The sequence below is a fragment of the Pelodiscus sinensis genome, chromosome 6 (assembly GCF_052426305.1).
Source record: "Pelodiscus sinensis isolate ZL-2025 chromosome 6, ASM5242630v1, whole genome shotgun sequence".
Classification (NCBI taxonomy): Eukaryota; Metazoa; Chordata; order Testudines; family Trionychidae; genus Pelodiscus; species Pelodiscus sinensis.
This window is the reverse complement of record NC_143057.1, coordinates 10530339-10547619: the sequence shown is the minus strand read 5'-3', so window position 1 is coordinate 10547619 and position 17281 is coordinate 10530339. Positions and strand designations below refer to the sequence as shown.

Here is a 17281-nt window from a genome sequence, read left to right as displayed (position 1 = left end):
TTTGTTATAGGATCTATTTATATGAATAGCTTTTCTCTATCTCCTCTCTTGCTCTTTGAAAGACCCATACAAAAAGGGAACCGACTACACAGGAAAACAGAAAAATTGATTAGATATAATCAAATGCACAAAGTAAACAGAAAAATTTGACACTAATGTGACCTTTTTTTATAAGTTGAAATTGAGAATTACTTAGTGTTCAGACTAATAGTTTCAATACTTCTTTGAATCAAACAACATCAAAGGTATGAGGTTTGGTGTGTAATTTACCTGTAAGTCCAGAAATACTTTCTAAGGCAACAACTTTCTGTATGTGACTTCCTGTCTATAAGCCGTACATTCAACAACCCCCTGACAAAACCTTTAATTTTCTACATGTTGCACGCTCTTGTATATTGTAGAATCACTTAATTAATGACATTCAGGGTCGTCCTATTTTCTTTAGTACATGGTGTGTGTATATATATTTTTTGCAGTCGTCTCCATCTCAACAAGAAAGCAACAGACAAACAACCCTATAGCAAGCTTCCTGGTGTCTCACTTCTAAAGCCATTAAAAGGTGTAGATTCAAATCTCATCAATAATTTAGAGACCTTCTTTGAACTAGATTATCCAAAGGTATGTATGAGTTTACTTTTTTTCAGGAGTTGAATTCGTGGCCTGTGCTAGAGCTATTAAACCATAGAGTAAAATATGTTTTTATGTAATAGATGGAGATCACATGTACTGGCTTATGTATTTCATGACTTCTGTTTACCTTCCCTTCTTCCTGATAACCCAGACACAATATCCTGCTCATTATTCTGCCAAATCATCTTATCTTGTACTAGATTTGGGATTTATTTGTACTAACTTTTTGCAATATATTTACATAAATAGTGTGTACTACACTAGCAACAACTTCTGCTAAGTTTATGAACTGGGCAGTGAACTTATAAGCATTTTAATATGTGGCCTGACTGATGTACAGCTTCTGGTTCAGCCCTCAAATCTTGCTCCACTTTCAGTGCTTCAGGTGCTCTCTCTGCTACATTCCTCTGCTTTCTTTAATGCAGAGGATGCTTATCCATCATTTTGGTATAGCATGAATTGAAAATGACCCTGTGGGCTAAACGCTGTTTTAAAGCCACTGTCAGTTAATGTTTGGATCCCATTTGTTCTTTGGTTTGCACACTTTTACCTACAGCTGATATATCTATCTTAGGGTTCATTTGTGTTTTAGTTTTTGTGTGTGGTGGTGGGGAGGGGGGGGCAGGGTGGTTGGGACTGAGAGATAGTCTTAGAGTTGTTCTGAAATACCAGGATAGGCACTATTACAATGTGTTTTACAGTGTTAAGTATGTAAGAACTGTGATGCATCAGGAGAGTAATCGATGAGAAATATATAAGCCCCAGGATGATCAAACTTTATTCCCTGTGGACTAAGGAGAGGTTACTACAGTTTAACTAGAGCATCTGGAGTCAGTCCAGGCCCTACCCAAATTTAATAAAAACCTCCTGTCTGCCTGAAGCAGTGAAAGGAAGGAGAGCTGACTGTAGTTGTACTGATGTTGACTAGAGGATCAGAGTACCAGGAGAAGGGAGCAAAGTAGAGTGACTCCCCCAACACAGAGGACACAGAGAAATCCTGACCAAGGGAAAAGAGGGTTAGAAGCATGCAGAGCTTAAAGGGCTGGTACTGGAATAGTGAGTGGACTTGGGTCCCTCTCCCACTCTCCTTCTCTCCTCTTCCAGGGCACTTGTGGAGCCCTGACCCACCACAATAGTATTGGCTATTTGCCACAAAAGTAAAACAGAAATTTTGTAGCCTTATTACAAATGAGGTCTTGGACACTCAGTGAGAATAAGAGGCTGAGAATTCCTTTCTAGGGTCAGGCCCTCAATCCCTTTACTCCACAAGTACTTGGCAAAGTGTCTTAAGTTCTGTAAGAAAAGGGACCAAATACAGCTTTGTTTCTGAAAGCCACATTGTCTTTCACTAAAATTTTGAATTCTGGACAATGTAAACACTTACACTGGTTTCAGTCTTATAGTAGAAATTGAAAACCTTGCAGCCTTAAAATATCCTTAATATTTTGGGATTCTTAAAATGTAATTGCAAAACAAATTTGGTTTTCTTGTGTGAAAAAGAGAATCTAACATCTAACTTTTTTTCCTGTACAATACTTTTCATGCATAAAAACGTCTTTCCAGTAACACACGAAAATGTTTTACAAATACAAAAATGTTCTTTGTGGCTGAAGGTTATATTTTTTTCCTCCCCTAGAAATACTGATGGTATTCTCTAAACAATGCATTAATCACTAATAATACAATACATGTAGCTATCTAGATGTAAAAACAAATCCTTTAGTCATAGGCATGCATAGCACATTTCATTAGGGTGTGCATCCAGGGAATTTTATTTTATTTTTTTTAAGGCGAACATTTATTGAATACTCAGTCATAAAGGACATTATTTTTATTCATCAAACAAACTAAAGAAACTAAAACTTAACTATAAATTTAATTTTTTAAAAATTAACTAAACTTTACTTAAAAGAGCATAGCATACAATTTAAATTAAAATGCAAAGCCACTTTTTTTTTTTTTTTTTTTGAGACGTTAGGGTGTGCCCGGGAACACCTGGCACACCCCTTGCGCATGCCTATGCCTTTAGTTCTGTAATGCTACATTCAGTGTCAAAAGTTCGGATAGAGTTTGGTAGACTCTTTAACTATTTCCTCCCTTTTAAGAATTTGTACACTAATTTTCATCAAACCTTTGTATACTAGTATGAAGTGCTCCTGTGTGTACAAGATCATGATGACCCAGCTATTGATGTGTGCAAAAAGCTCCTTGGCAAATACCCAAATGTTGATGCTAGATTGTTCATAGGTAAGTAAGGCAACTGTATGGCACAATTCAATGCCTTTATAAATGGATCATAAAGGAATATCAGCAAAAAGTGTGGAGCCCTCTAAATTGGGTAACCTATTTGTGGATTCTGGCTCTGTACAGGCTGAACCTCTGTAGTCTGGCACCATCAGGATCTGACTTTTGCCGAACCATGGGAGGTCAACATTATAGTGAACAGGCCTTTTATTTCTGTTTTGCCAAGGCAAATGAATGGCACAGTGTACCAATGTGCCATTTTTCCAATTTCTGCAATAATTCCACCTTTTTGCTGTATTGACACATACTTGCACTTAGCAGTATTACCAATAATTCCATTGCTTGCAGGTCTCCTAGAAGACATTTAGAGATAGATTAGAGGTAATAACAGCACAGAACACTGAAAGCCTGGACTGGCAACTATAAACCGACTTTGCTGGACTGTGGAAAACTTGGCTCCACCATCAATAAGCTTAATAAGGACAAATGCAAAGTACTCCACTTAGGAAGGAACAATCTGTTTAACACATACAGAATGGGAAGCAACTGTCTAGGAAGGAGTAGTGCAGACGGGGATCTAGGGGTCATAGTGAACCACAAGCTAAATATGAGTCAACAGTGTGATCCTGTTGCAAAAAAAGCAAACATGATTCTAGGATGCATTAACAGGAGTGTTGTGAGCAAGAGATGAGAAGTCACTCTTCCACTCTACTCTGTGCTAATTAGGCCTCAGTTGGAGTACTGTGTCCAGTTCTGGGCACCACATTTTAAGAAAGATGTGGCGAAGGCTCAGACAAGAGAAACAAGAATGATTAAAGGTCTAGAGAACATGAGCTATGAGGGAAAACTGAAACTATTGGGCTTGTTTAGTTTGGAAAGGAGAAGACCGAGAAGGGAACATGATAGTGGTTTTCAAGTATCTAAAAGGGTGTCACAAGGAAGGAAGAGGAAAAATTGTTCTCTTTGGCCTCTGAGGATAGGACAAGAAGCAATGGGCTTAAACTGCAGCAAGGGAGGTTTAGGTTGGACATTAGGAAAAACTTCCTAACTGTCAGGGTGGTTAAACACTGGAATACATTGCCTAAGGAGGTTGTGGCATCTCCATCTCTGGAGATACTTAAGAGCAGGTTAGACAGACATCTATCAGGGATGGTCTTAGATAGTGCTTGGTCCTGCCGTGAGGGCAGGGGACTGGACTCGATGACCTCTGAAGGTCCCTTTCAGTTCTATGATTCTATCATTCTATAAAATTGGTTTGGGGGGTGGGAGAGAGACAGGTACGAGTCCGTATTCTATTGCAGGTTGAATTTCTCTCATCTGGGACACTGAGGTCCAGCAACATTCATGATCCACCAGGACCACATATGTTGCTAGACCTGAGAGCCCTGGCCACAGAAGTTGAGAGCAGCTGGAAGTGGAGCTGGTCTGGTCAGTGGCAGTCTGCAAGACCAATGACCTGGGGGTAGAGAGCCCTGGGAGGAATGCCACCTAGTGGAGGATGAGGGCAGGGATCCCTAACAGTGGCTGCTGCCTTGTATGGGGCCAGGTGACTTGTATGGGGCCATGGTGTATGGGGCCAGGGGAAACCTGGGAGCAGCTGCCGCTTCATGCAGGGCTAGGGAGCCTGGGAGCAGAGCCCCGCAAACGAGCTGGGATAAGCAGACCCTGGAGGGTGGGCCAGAGAAAGTTAAGCTTCCTGGTTCTCCTGGGGCAGCAGCCAGGAGGGGAACCCAGGGAGAGCCCAGATGTCTGACCTCCCCTGGTCCAGAAAATTCCCTTGTTCGGGTCCCCAGGGTGCAGGGAGTTCAACCTGTAGCTATTTTATAAAATAGCTTCTGAATTTTGAAAATATGCATGATGTATAACTTTTATTTTTAAGGTGGAAAAAAGGTTGGCATAAACCCAAAAATTAACAATTTAATGCCAGGGTATGACGTTGCCAAGTATGATCTCATATGGATCTGTGACAGTGGGATCCGAGGTAAGTGTGTGGTGGAATGGTGCCATTTGGAATATTCACTTGAAATAGTTGACTTTAAAAATGGAGTGGTACATACTGATTGATTACTTCATGAGATTATACAATAAGATTGACTTAAAATTGAATTACAACTGTTAAAAATTGAATTACAGGAAGTCCCCGGGTTACGTACAAGATAGGGACTGTAGGTTTGTTCTTAAGTTGAATCTGTATGTAAGTCGGAACTGGCGTCAGCCGCTGCTGAAACTGATCAGTTTCAACCGTGGCTGAATCTGGACGCCAGTTCTGACTTACATACAGATTCAACTTAAGAAACCCAGGCGTCCCCAAGTCAGCTGCTGCTGAAACTGATCAGCGGCTGATTCCAGGAAGCCCGGGGCAGAGCAACTCTGCCTTGGGCTTCCTGTAGTCAGCCACTGGTCAGTTTCAGCAGCGGCTGAATCAGGATGCCTGGGGCAGAGCAGCTGGGGTGCTGCTGGGTTGCTCCAGTAGCGCGGCTCCTCGGCGCTACTGGAGCAACCCAGCAGCACCCCAGCTGCTCTGCCCCAGGCATCCTGATTCAGCCGCTGCTGAAACTGACCAGCAGCGGCTGAATCAGGACACCTGAGGCAGAGCAGCTGGGGTGCTGCCGGGTTGGTCTGGAGCAGCGCTGCGGGATCAACCCGGCAGCCCCAGCTGCTCTACCCCATGGGTAGGCAAGAAAAGCCTGGTATGCTGGGGGGGGGGGGGCACTAGCTGCACCCCCTCCCCCCCCCCCCCCCCCCCCAGCAGACCAGGGAGACGGGGGTGGCGGGACCGGCCAGGTCCTCCACTGCTTTGCTCCGTCTCCCTGTTCTGCTGACCTGGGAGACACGGAGCAAAGCCGCAGAGCACGCCTGCAGCGGGACAGTCCAGGCGTGCCGTGGCTGTCCCCCTGTGGGCGTGCTTCGCGGCTTTGCTCCCCGTCTCCCTGGTCTGCAGGGAGCAAAGCCACGGAGCACGCCCGCAGGGGGACAGCTCAAGCGCGCCTGGGCTGTCCCGCTGCGGGCGTGCTCCAATGCTTTGCTCCCCGTCTCCCTGCAGACCAGGGAGACGGGGAGCAGCTTTTCTCACCCCGGAGGACGGGGGCGGCAGACCGCAGTGCATCTGGGCGTCCCGCCGTTCCCGTCCTCCGGGGTGAGAAAAGCCCCGTTCGTAACTGCGGATCCGATGTAAGTTGGATCCGCGTAACTCGGGGACTGCCTGTACAACTGTTAAAGGACACTGTCGGCTTTAATTTTGGGTTCTAAATGACATGTTTTCTGAATTTAAAATATTTGAAATGTTATCTGTACCAAATTTAGTGGAGTGTTGATTGATTGCTCCAAATCTAAATTAAGCTGAACCTGTGTGATTAATGCTCTGTATGTAAGTTCTGCACAGGCATGGATAATAAGTGCCAAACCATTGGTCTTGCTAATAGAATAGTTGGTATTTTTGTACACAAACAGGCTTGATACTGAAATAGGCACGTCTCTTGCTGTAATGGACCAGTTAGAAAAATAAGAGACTTCAGGCAGAAGTAACCTCTTTCTTTTAAAGTAGTATACTCAGTTTTAGATTTGGAAGATGTCTATGCTTCTAAAAATGAAACAAATATTTTGATACTTTAGTGCTTGAGTTGCTAGTATTCTGATTTCAGGTCTCAATCATAACCATTTCTGCTTCTTTAAAGGAAAAAAGTGTCCTTTTATTGTCCATTGCTGCTAGTCTGCACAATGCTAGAAACTTATGCCATACTGAAAGCATTGACAATTCCAGTCTTAGTGGAATTTTTAGTTCACCAAATATGTCACTAACCTTCTCTGCACTTTTAGTAGTAGAATATGAATTTCAATACATCTGTATAGCATGAACTTCACTATTAATAATGAACGGTTTGATAGACTACAGTGTTTGCAAATCTATCACTTTATTTAGTAACCCCAGACACCCTAACTGATATGGCCAATCAGATGACAGAAAAAGTTGGTTTGGTCCATGGCTTGCCCTATGTAGCAGACAGACAGGGCTTTGCTGCCACTCTAGAACAGGTAAGTGCAATCTTACTTTTCTTTTGTGGTGGATTCTTTCCAACAATGGGGTTTTTATCTTCAAGTATCTAAAAGGGTGTCACAAGGAAGGAAGAGGAAAAATTGTTCTCTATGTGGGTTTTACAATCTAACTTTCAGCTATTTTTATTAATCTTTAAACATGGGGAGCATGTGATCATAACATAGAACTATTTAGTGATATTTTAAGTGATATTTTAAATATATATTTTTAAAATTGTAAAACATTCACATGCTTATTAAACCTAGTTTACAGAAACTTGTAATAGACACTGAAACGAAAGCGGTCACTAAGATTCCAACTTTCATATAAAATGTTTGAAATGTATTATAAAATGTGTGTGAACTGACCAGGAATTCAGTGCTTTCAGCACAAGGTCCAGTTGATTGAGATTCCTTTCTGGGGTGGGGGAGGCTTGAATTCACCTCTAATGTGCTTATGGGGCATGTCCTTTCCTGTGAACTAGAATCACAACTGCTACTGCCCTTGTTTAAGCAACAGTTCTTGTCCAATGGATCCATGCATACAGAACAAAGAGCCCCTCCCTTGGTGTCTCAGCAGCATATTCACAGTCCTGCTGTCAAAAGGGCTTTCATGCTGGCCCTGAAGACCCCTCTGCCAACTCTCTCCCATTTGGGGTACTCTGGGTTGAAATTGTTTGGAAAAACTTGTGAGTATTTGCCCATAAGTGAATTTCATCCTTTATAACTATTTAATATAATTAAAAGCAGAAATATATACACCACCTCTTCTGTACAATCTTTTATAGGGTAAAACATTTGGTATAGTGGTGAATAAAGGGATGGTAATGACATATGACTAAAGTGCAGTCTGTGTATGATCTGATAATGAACTAGGGATGTTAAGGACTAGTCAACTATCCGACAAGCAAAAGCTTATCAGATCGTCGACAGGATAATTGACTAGTCGCTCCTTGCCCCCTTGCTGCCTCTATCAAATAGATGCAGTGGGGGAAGGGGTGTTCCTCAAAGCGGTAGTGCCTCAAGGAGCCCGGGCTCTGTTCAGTGCTGCTGCTTTGATACTGGAGAGTCCCCAACTGACCCCAGGCTCTGTGCGTTACTAAGCTCGGGATCAGCTGTGCGGTGCTGCACCTTTGAAATGCTGCCATAGCATTTCAAAGTGGCAGCACCACATGGAACCCCGGGATCAACTGGGGAGTCCCCAACTGATCCCTGGGCTCCTGCTGCGCTGCCCCTTTGAAACGCTGTGGCAGCATTTCAAAGGGGCAGCACCGCCCTTTCAACTAATTGAATAGTCGAAGCAAAAATGCATTGACTATTTGATTATTGAAATACTCACTACTTAATAGCCTTATAATGAACACTTTATTTCTAGTAAGAGTTTTGTAAAACCATAATGGACTTCTTACGGAAACTGTGATAATGTGCATGTTTTCTTGAACGTTCTTCTTTTAGAGTAGTTGGAAATGTATGATGTAAATAAAAAGGATCAAGTTAAAATGTGGTAGTTTAAATAAATTAAACTTTAAACACTTGGGGAAACCCAAGTGTTTAATTTCCATTTAACATCTCCCACCCCCAGCTTTGAATCTTTATCCTGTCACAGCACATCCTTTTGTTATTCACTAGAACAAAGCCAGAAGCATCCTTTATTTTTCTAGTACTGAATCATCACAGCCCATTCCAGGCCCGCCAATGGAAGGAGTGGGTAAAGGAAGCTGTTGCCCTGGAGCCTGGTGTTTCAAAAGGGCCTGAGTCTCCCAGCCATCGCCACTACTATAGCAGAAGCGACGGCTAGAGCCCTGGGCCTTTTAAATCACTGCTGGAGTTACAGACCTCATTGAAGGGTTGGTGAGGGAAGGTGAGGAGGGCTGGCTGTCCCTAGCCTCAGCCCTTCTGCCCAAGGCCCTGACCCTTCCTGGGAGCAAAGAGCTGCCACTCCCTCCCTCCTTGTCCAGTGGCCTAGCAATTCTGTGAGGCTCCCCATTCCTCTGCAAAGTACCATATAACTAAGAGCTGCCACTATGTAATCCATTAACACTGCTGGATCCTCATTGGCCCTGGGAAGTTCCTCTAAACGGATGTTTATAGGTGAAACCTCAGCTTAATATTTTAAATTCTCCATCTACCCTTATTGAAATCAATACTGTGCATCATTTTGATTTTGTGGGCTGGTGGGACCACAGATATATTTTATTCTACAGGTTGGACCTCTCTGGTCCGCTACCCTTGGGATCTGACTGATCGCAGATGAGGGATTTTGCTGGACCAGGGGAGGTAATTTTTTGGCCTCCCCTGCCACTGGCCTTGCTGCTCTACTGACTCCGCCAGGCAGCCATACCGCCAGCCCTCCACCTGGACTCTCTGGTCCTGGAACATCCGTGGTCTTGCAGGTCCAGAGAGTCCCAGTTTAGAGAAGTTTAACCTGTAGATCAATTTTTGTTGAGGTAGCTCATTAAAATTGCTTGTTCTTTTGTGTTTGCACTGTTATACTTTTAAATGGGTAATTGCAGAATAGAAGTAGTATGTTGTATATGTTCTGGTTTCCTGTGTCATTAAACCTTGTTTTATCTAAGTCTGACTTCTTGAACTATGTATAATAGGGCAATGAAATACAATAATATTTTAAGTGGCAATGAGACCATGTAAAGCAGTAAGAATTCAGAACAAATATTAATACATAAGAAAACCACATTGTACCTAATACAAGACAGGTGATTGATATTTGCATTGTTAAAGTAAATAACTTTTGAAACAAAGTTGCTTTCTGCAGTTTAGGAAAAGAAATGAAAGTCTAATTTTTGATTCTTTTTATGCTGTTCTGTATTGCACAGCAGAAGAGTTTGAGAGCAAATAGCACAATGCAAAAACTGTAGCTGCTTGGAAGATTTCTGCAAAGTTTATTTTAGTGAAATCAGCCACCTCTAACTAGCTAATATCTTCTCAGTCGTTTAGAAAAATAAATTTGATAGTAAAGATGCCATAAGTGAAGTAGAAAGTCATTTGACTAGAAAACAAACTTGTACAAACTGTGTAATTGTAAAGCCAATTTTATTACTACTTTTTTTTTTTTTCCTTTTTGTAGGTATATTTTGGCACTTCACATCCCAGATCATATATTTCTGCCAATGTAACTGGCTTCAAATGTGTAACAGGAATGTCTTGCCTGATGAGAAAGGATGTATTAGACCAAGCTGGAGGATTGATAGCTTTTGCCCAGTACATTGCTGAAGATTACTTTATGGCCAAAGCAATAGCTGACCGGTAAGAACTTCCAGTGAGTCTCCATTAGACAATATTATATTTACAGAGGTATTCTATATTTACATTCTTTGTAAGTGAAAACTGCCTCTTAAATTCCTTTTTTGAAACACGCGTCCCATGAATCTTTAAAGCCATGATAGGTGTTCCCATCTTGGGTATGTCCAGACTGCATGCTTCTTTCGAAAGAGATCATCTAGACAGCCACAACTTTTTTTTGAAAAAGCGATCCTCTTTTTCGAAAGAGTGCCCGAGTGATCTGGATGCTCTTTTGAAAAAGCCCTGTTTGCAGTCAAGAACGCCTTTTTTTAGAAAGCTCTTTCAAAAAAGGCGTTCTTCCTCGTAAAATGAGGTTTACTGCTGTGGAAAAAAACTACCGCATTCTTTCGATTTTAATTTATGAAAGAATGCAGCGGCATTCTTAGACGCAGGTGAAGTTTTTTTTTAAAAGGCACATTTTTTTCGAAAAAACCCTGAAGTCTAGACAGCCCTAATGTACAAATAGCAGCATAAGCCCTCCCACTCCACCCTTCTGTCCCTTGTGGATGAAAAGGCCTTTCTGAATTAATCTGTACAGCTGCTAACCTGTGTTCCTTTGAGTGCTCTCTAAAGAGCGACTTCTGTTGGAATCTCTGCAAGGAATTGTCAAACAGCTGTCCAGGTTGTGCAACATTTGGGGGTGTAAGATTTTATTTGAGTGAGTTTAAAAAAAACTTTCAGTTGATTTGTCACCTCCAAGCTATGCACATACTAATCCAATGGGGGAAGCAAAGAGGGCAGTTGCCCTGGAGCCCGGTGATTCAAAAGCGCCTCGTGCTCCTGGCTGCCACCGCTACTTGAGGAGCACTTTTTAAATTGCCACTGGAGCAATTTAAGGGTTGGTGGGGGTGTTAGCATGACGTACTGCAGGCGGCACTGAGGGCTGGCTGTTCCTAGCTACTCCCCTTCTGCCTGATGCCCTGCCCCTTCCAGCAGCAAAGAGCCTGCCTGCTTCCTCCTCTCTCCCTCCCTCAACCCTTCCCCCCCACCTTACCCAGGGGACCAGCGAGTCTGTTAGCCTCCCTGAATCTATGAAATCATGGAAACTTTTTCATCCCTTTCCTTGTTCTGCTAGTCACATTCTTTGCATAAGAGTGCAAGCTCTTTTGTGGCAAGGTATGTGCTACCTGAGTGTTAGTGCCCCCCAAAAATATTGACTGACTGGGGTTTCTAGGTACTGCCGCAGTCCAAATAAGAATAATGGTAGAAATGTAAGTCCATCTGTCCTATGTGAATAGCTCCTTCTGAAAGTAATTAAACCTGCATTTCAATTTCAGAAGTCTATAAGGGCTCACTTTTCCTGTGAATACTGCACATACATAATTTGGTGTTGCTCTTGGCTCAAATATTCTGAAGCAGTAATATGTGACTCATCCTTTTTCAGTTATCAGTCTCTGTTTTGTATGGAGAGAAATTATATTCAGCACGGTAGTTTAATCATATATGGCAATTGGAAATGCCCTTCAACATTTGTTCTTGAATTTTATTTCCATGTGTTGTTTGGAAGTTATTTATTATGTGTGCATTCATTTTCAGAGGTTGGAAATTTGCAATGGCCACACAAGTTGCAATGCAAAACTCTGGTTCATATTCCATTTCACAGTTTCAGTCCAGAATGATCAGGTAAAAATTCTAACCTTATAGATTTTTCTCCTGGCTTGCTCGCTCTTTCTCTCCAATCAGTTCATAATTATAAGGTATAATGTACTTTTTCCAAACTAACCATTTCACCAAATAGAATTGCTAAAGTAAAGCTTACATTTTGATTTGTTTTTGTGCTGGGAGGTCTTTCTAGTGTATTGAGAGAAATTAACACTGAAGAGCTTTTAATAGAACAGATAGATATAAACATTTAAGAATGTGGGTTTTTTTTTTTTTAAGCACTATAGTACACTCCAGGAGAAGTGTTTGGTGCTTTTGTTTTGATTAACGTTTTGTGCAATACCCATATAAGAGAGATTCTTTATGCCAATATTTGCTCAACTGGGTATTAAGCAAAAAATTAGAGGAGTGTTTTATTGAGAAGAAACTTAAAGCAAAACTTACTGGGAGAGAGGAGAAGAAATGAAAACAGAACTTTATGTATTATGCAACACAGTTTTTATCTGATATTAAAATACACTTTATATTTTTAATTATAGGTGGGCCAAGCTGCGAATTAACATGCTGCCTGCTACGATAATTTGTGAGCCAATCTCTGAATGTTTTGTTGCAAGTTTAATTATTGGTTGGGCAGCTCATCATGTTTTCCGATGGGATATAATGGTATTTTTCATGTGTCACTGTTTGGCATGGTTTATATTTGACTACATTCAACTAAGGGGTGTCCAGGTATGTAGTTGGAGTCCATATTGATCTATGTCTTAAAAAATACTGCTAATGCCATTATTTCAGTTAAAACTGACTTCACTTGAGACTCTTGTGTAAAACACCATCCTTGGAGATGCACCAAATTCTAGCCTCATGCATTTTCTGCTATCATATGTTCACAAAAGCCCTGTTTAAATTGGAGTGTAAGGTAGGACAAAATTTGGTTCTCTGCTCTCTCTGCACACTTTGGGAATTTTTACATATGATACTGGGAAAAACAGCCATCTTCTGTAGGTGTTTGGTTATGTGTGCTTGCCCTTTTCCTTTCAAGGTATTTTGCACTCAGATACCTAGGGCAAGGAAAAAGTAAGATATACATACGGCTTAAAACATGCCTTATTCCTAGTGATGCAAAATTAGATTGGAATTTTTTTAGCCTGCTTTGACTGCAAGCCTGTAGGTATGTCTATGGGGTGAGTTGTGGTTCTGATTCCTAGCTTGAGGAGACACTAGCTCTGGTATAAGCTAGCACACTAAAAAGGCAGCAGTGCAGAGTGGCAGTTGTGAGCCAGTTTAAAAACCTGCTGCCTCTCATACAGATGCAGCAATGCACAGCGACAGCAGCCCCTGTTCAGGGAGGGAGGGAGTGACAAGCTTTGTGGTAGCCTCCTCTGCCTCCCCTCAACCCGTGCTGCTGTCTCTGATAGAGGCAGCGGCATGGGAAGTGGGTGGGTGGCCTGGTTTCTAGCCTTCATTATGGCAGGTGAATAGTTAGCCATAGTACTGTTGAACGAGTTGTGGATGATAAGCTTCCTTTTGACTAAAGTGTTTTTGTAGTAGTATCTGCTTGCTGTTATTGTGTTTCTAAGTGACTGATACATCTCCAGTAAAGTTAACTGACTTCATTGAGTGTTGAATCAAGCCCCAAGCCCTTCCACTGTGGCAGTAACAAACACAGCATTGAAAATATTTAATAAATGGGTTGCTTTGAAATTGGGCAGGCTTCAGAATGTTGGCAACATGGATTCTGTTGTATATTTATAGGATAATTGCTTAAGCAAGTACACTTTAATTTTATAAAAGACTGTGCACGTCTGATAACGTAGTTCTCTTGTAGACAAAATGTGCCCCATACAATAAATATTGATTTTAGTAATTGTGTTTAAATATTGTCTGTGTTTCATTCCCAGGGTGGTGCTCTGTGTTTTTCAAAACTTGATTATGCAGTAGCTTGGTTCATCAGAGAATCCATGACAATATACATTTTCCTATCTGCATTATGGGACCCCACTATAAGCTGGAGGACAGGACGCTACAGATTACGCTGTGGAGGCACCGCAGAGGAAATCCTTGATGTATAGCCCCAGCTATGTGACTGTGTTTCAAAAAAGGAAAAAGGAAAAAAAAAAAAAGTATTATAAATTATGTTTATATAAATGCTTTTAAAATCTACCTTCAATAGTTTTATTATATGTTTGGTATTTGTACTTTAATTTATTTTTGCATGGCACTTGCATCTGTGGAAAAAATACATCTATAGTTTTGGCCAAATGGTACCTTCTTTTCTGTGTATAAAAGGAAATCAAGAGAATTGGTCCCAGGATCCATTTTCTTTTTGAATGCTCTGCAGTAAATTCTAAAGGCAGTATCCTTTAGTATGGGAAAAGCTTCCAGCTCCTGGTTCGCTATCTAAGTGAATTGAGAGGTAAATGGCCTTTGATTGGAGAGTAATATCACTATAGAAGTATAACCGGCATCTTCAGCATTTGAAAGATTAAGCTAAAGTAGTGGAACACTAGGAGAAAAGTCTTAGATGCTTTATGCCTACCTCTTGTAGTTGCTGCAGAGCAAATATAAACTTAATAGATAACTAGGCCTTGCAAAAAACAAAAGCTGGAGTCTTGTATTTATATGTATATATTGAAAACTATTTTTGTCTCATTGCAATGAACCAAAAGTGGATTGAGTTTGATGGGGTGGATGTGGGGAATTATTCATTAGCCATGTGTTGAGGGCATCTTTTGGCCAACTCTGATTGGTTCTGTCTTGAACCATTATTGATCACTGTGCTGTAATTAGCCAGGCTAATCCCGTTCATCATTCCCGTCCTCTTTAAGGAGGCTTTTCGTTTCTGTGAGTGAATGTTTTGATAATTGTGTATGGGGGGGAGGGGGAAATGCATTTCAAAAACATTTCACACGAGCTATTTTCTTACACAGTGTCTTATTGTTAATAAGAATGTAATTTCATGATGCAGGTATTTAATATCTTTTTTTAAGTGAGTATATAATATACCTATATTAGTCATGAATAAATATTGAATTGCAGTAGATATTGTGAGTATATTAACAGGCAGGATGAATTTTGCTGTTACTGATGAAATTGTAACCTTAATTTAACTATCAAACTAAGTCTACACTCTTGGCTTTTTGCCTTCTACTGTTAGTCTAGTCTTTACATTGGATTTTTTTTTTTGTATTCCAATGGTATGACTAGATTATAACCAAGTTGTAAATGCATGCTATATTCTTTCCCTCTCTGCTCCTATTAGCTTGTTTTCCACCTCCATTGTGAGATTGTTCTTAACTTGTGGTGAACTGGACTTGTTTGGTTTTTTTTTTTTGTTTAAATATTTTTTTAAAAAAATACAAAGCAAAATTGGAGAGGGACATTGCATAAGCCTTATGTTTCTGTATAATTGCATATTGCTTCTTGAGAATGGGATGAATGTCTGCTGCTAAATGCGGTCCTAGCATTGTCACTATGGCAGCTTTAAATCCTAACTTGTACGCCACTCCTCTGTCCAAGCATAATGTGTAGCATATTAGCAATAATTCTATGTATTTATAGAAAATGGACAATTTTTTAACTTACTGAGCCGATCCATTAGTTTGTCTGATATACACACAGGTGTGTGCATGTACAAATTCTGGGGCAAATGCTTCACCCAGCTTCATATTCTTTTGCCTTATGACATCACTGAATTTGTTTTCGAAGGGCATTTTTCTACAAGAAAACAAAGGCTTTTTGATGCATGTTCCATTCTTTATGTGAATTGGGAAGAAACTCTTCCTGAGGAAAGTTTCACACTGAAAACCAGTCTAGTTGTGACCCACTAAACAGTTGCTTTTTTATCACTACTATACGGCTGAATTTTGCTGACAATTGTTTATATTTTATTTGTTTCATGAAGTTTGGTTGACGTCGTTCATTGCACTGCTAAAGTGAAGCTGAGCTTGGTACTTAACTTTATGCTGTTCTTCATGTGGGCAGTGTAAAAGGAAAACCAAAATGGCTGAACAGACTTCATTTTTTAAGTTTTGTGGGTATGAAGAATAACTGTTTTGATGTGCTTTTTGCATCGGTGGAGCTTACATCACTAAAGAAAGCTGAAGCTTCACTTAAGCAAACAGCTTGATTTCTTGTACTCTTAGCAAGTTGAGTTGCTGAAATGGAAACCAATACTTTTGAATACTGCAGAGAGCACTGCAATAGAACTACATAAGTTATGGTTTAATATGGATAATAGTTTTAAATCTTGATCAACAGATGTCTAAAATATACCATGTTTATTTAAAATCATTGTCTTGTTTTTGTTAAAATAAATTTTGAATACAATCAAATGTTTGGAATGTAAACCTATTTTTACTTCAACTGAACCACTGTTACCTTAAGCACACACGACTCAGGTTCCATACCAGTAATGGTCTTGGTGTAAAATAAAAAATTAACTTTAAATCCTAGCATTTCTATAGTGCTATTCTCTGTAGTAATTGAATCCAGATTACTATAGCCACTATGGTCCAGTAAATTTTAGTAAATGTGGATAGCAGGTAACTTTCAGAAATCATAGACTCATAGACTCATAGACTTTAAGGTCAGAAGGGACCATTATGATCATCTAGTCTGACCCCCTGCACCGTGCAGGCCACAGAATCTCGCCCACCCCTCTTAGAATAATCCTCTCACCTATGTCTCAGATATTGAAGCCTTCCAATACTTTGAAGGCCCCAACATGCAGAGAGTCCTTCAGCTGTGATCTGTGCCCAATGCTACAGAGGAAGGCGAAAAACCTCCAGGGCCTCTGCCAATCTACCCTGGAGAAAAATTCCTTCCTGACCCCAAATATGGCGATCAGCTAAACCCTGAGCATGTGGGCAAGACTCACCAGCCAGACACCCAGAAAGTTCCCTATAGCAACTCCTATCATCCCTCCATTGACCTATTTCCAACTGGAAATGAATGGTCAATTAGTTACCAAGATCATGTTATTTCATCCAACCATCCCCTTATCATAGAATCAGAACTGGAAGAGACCTCAGAAGGTCGTCAAGTCCAGCCCTCCGCTCTAGGCAGGACCAATCCCACCTAAATCAACCCGGCCAGGGCTTTGTCAAGCCGAGACTTAAACACCTCTAGGGATGGAGACTCCACTACTTCCCTAGGTAACCCATTCCAATGCTTCACTACCCTCCTAGTAAAATAGTTTTTCCTAATATCCAATCTGGACCTCTCCCACCACAACTTGAGACCATTGCTCCTTGTTCTGCCATCTGTCACTACTGAGAACAGCCTCTCTCCATCCTCTTTGGAACCTCCCTTCAGGAAGTTGAAGGCTGCTATCAAGTCCCCCCTCACTCTTCGCTTCTGCAGACTAAACAGACCCAAGTCCCTCAGCCTCTCCTCGTAGGTCATGTGCTCCAGCCCCCTAATCATTTTGGTTGCCCTCCGCTGGACCCTCTCCAATGTGTCCGCATCCTTTTTG

General features: G+C 41.1%; 1 protein-coding gene across 1 annotated transcript in view; it reads left to right on the top strand.

Annotated features, from left to right (window-relative positions):
• The window catches only part of UGCG (UDP-glucose ceramide glucosyltransferase), a 42688-nt gene extending 26549 nt beyond the window's left edge, over window positions 1–16139 (top strand). The window contains exons 2-9 of the mRNA XM_075931424.2: window positions 477–618; window positions 2775–2877; window positions 4754–4855; window positions 6794–6906; window positions 9992–10170; window positions 11743–11829; window positions 12348–12537; window positions 13707–16139. Of these exons, the coding sequence (XP_075787539.1) occupies window positions 477–618; window positions 2775–2877; window positions 4754–4855; window positions 6794–6906; window positions 9992–10170; window positions 11743–11829; window positions 12348–12537; window positions 13707–13877 (1087 nt within the window). The 3' untranslated portion in view covers window positions 13878–16139. The remainder of the gene's footprint in view (window positions 1–476; window positions 619–2774; window positions 2878–4753; window positions 4856–6793; window positions 6907–9991; window positions 10171–11742; window positions 11830–12347; window positions 12538–13706) is intronic.
• Window positions 16140–17281: the final 1142 nt, after the last annotated feature.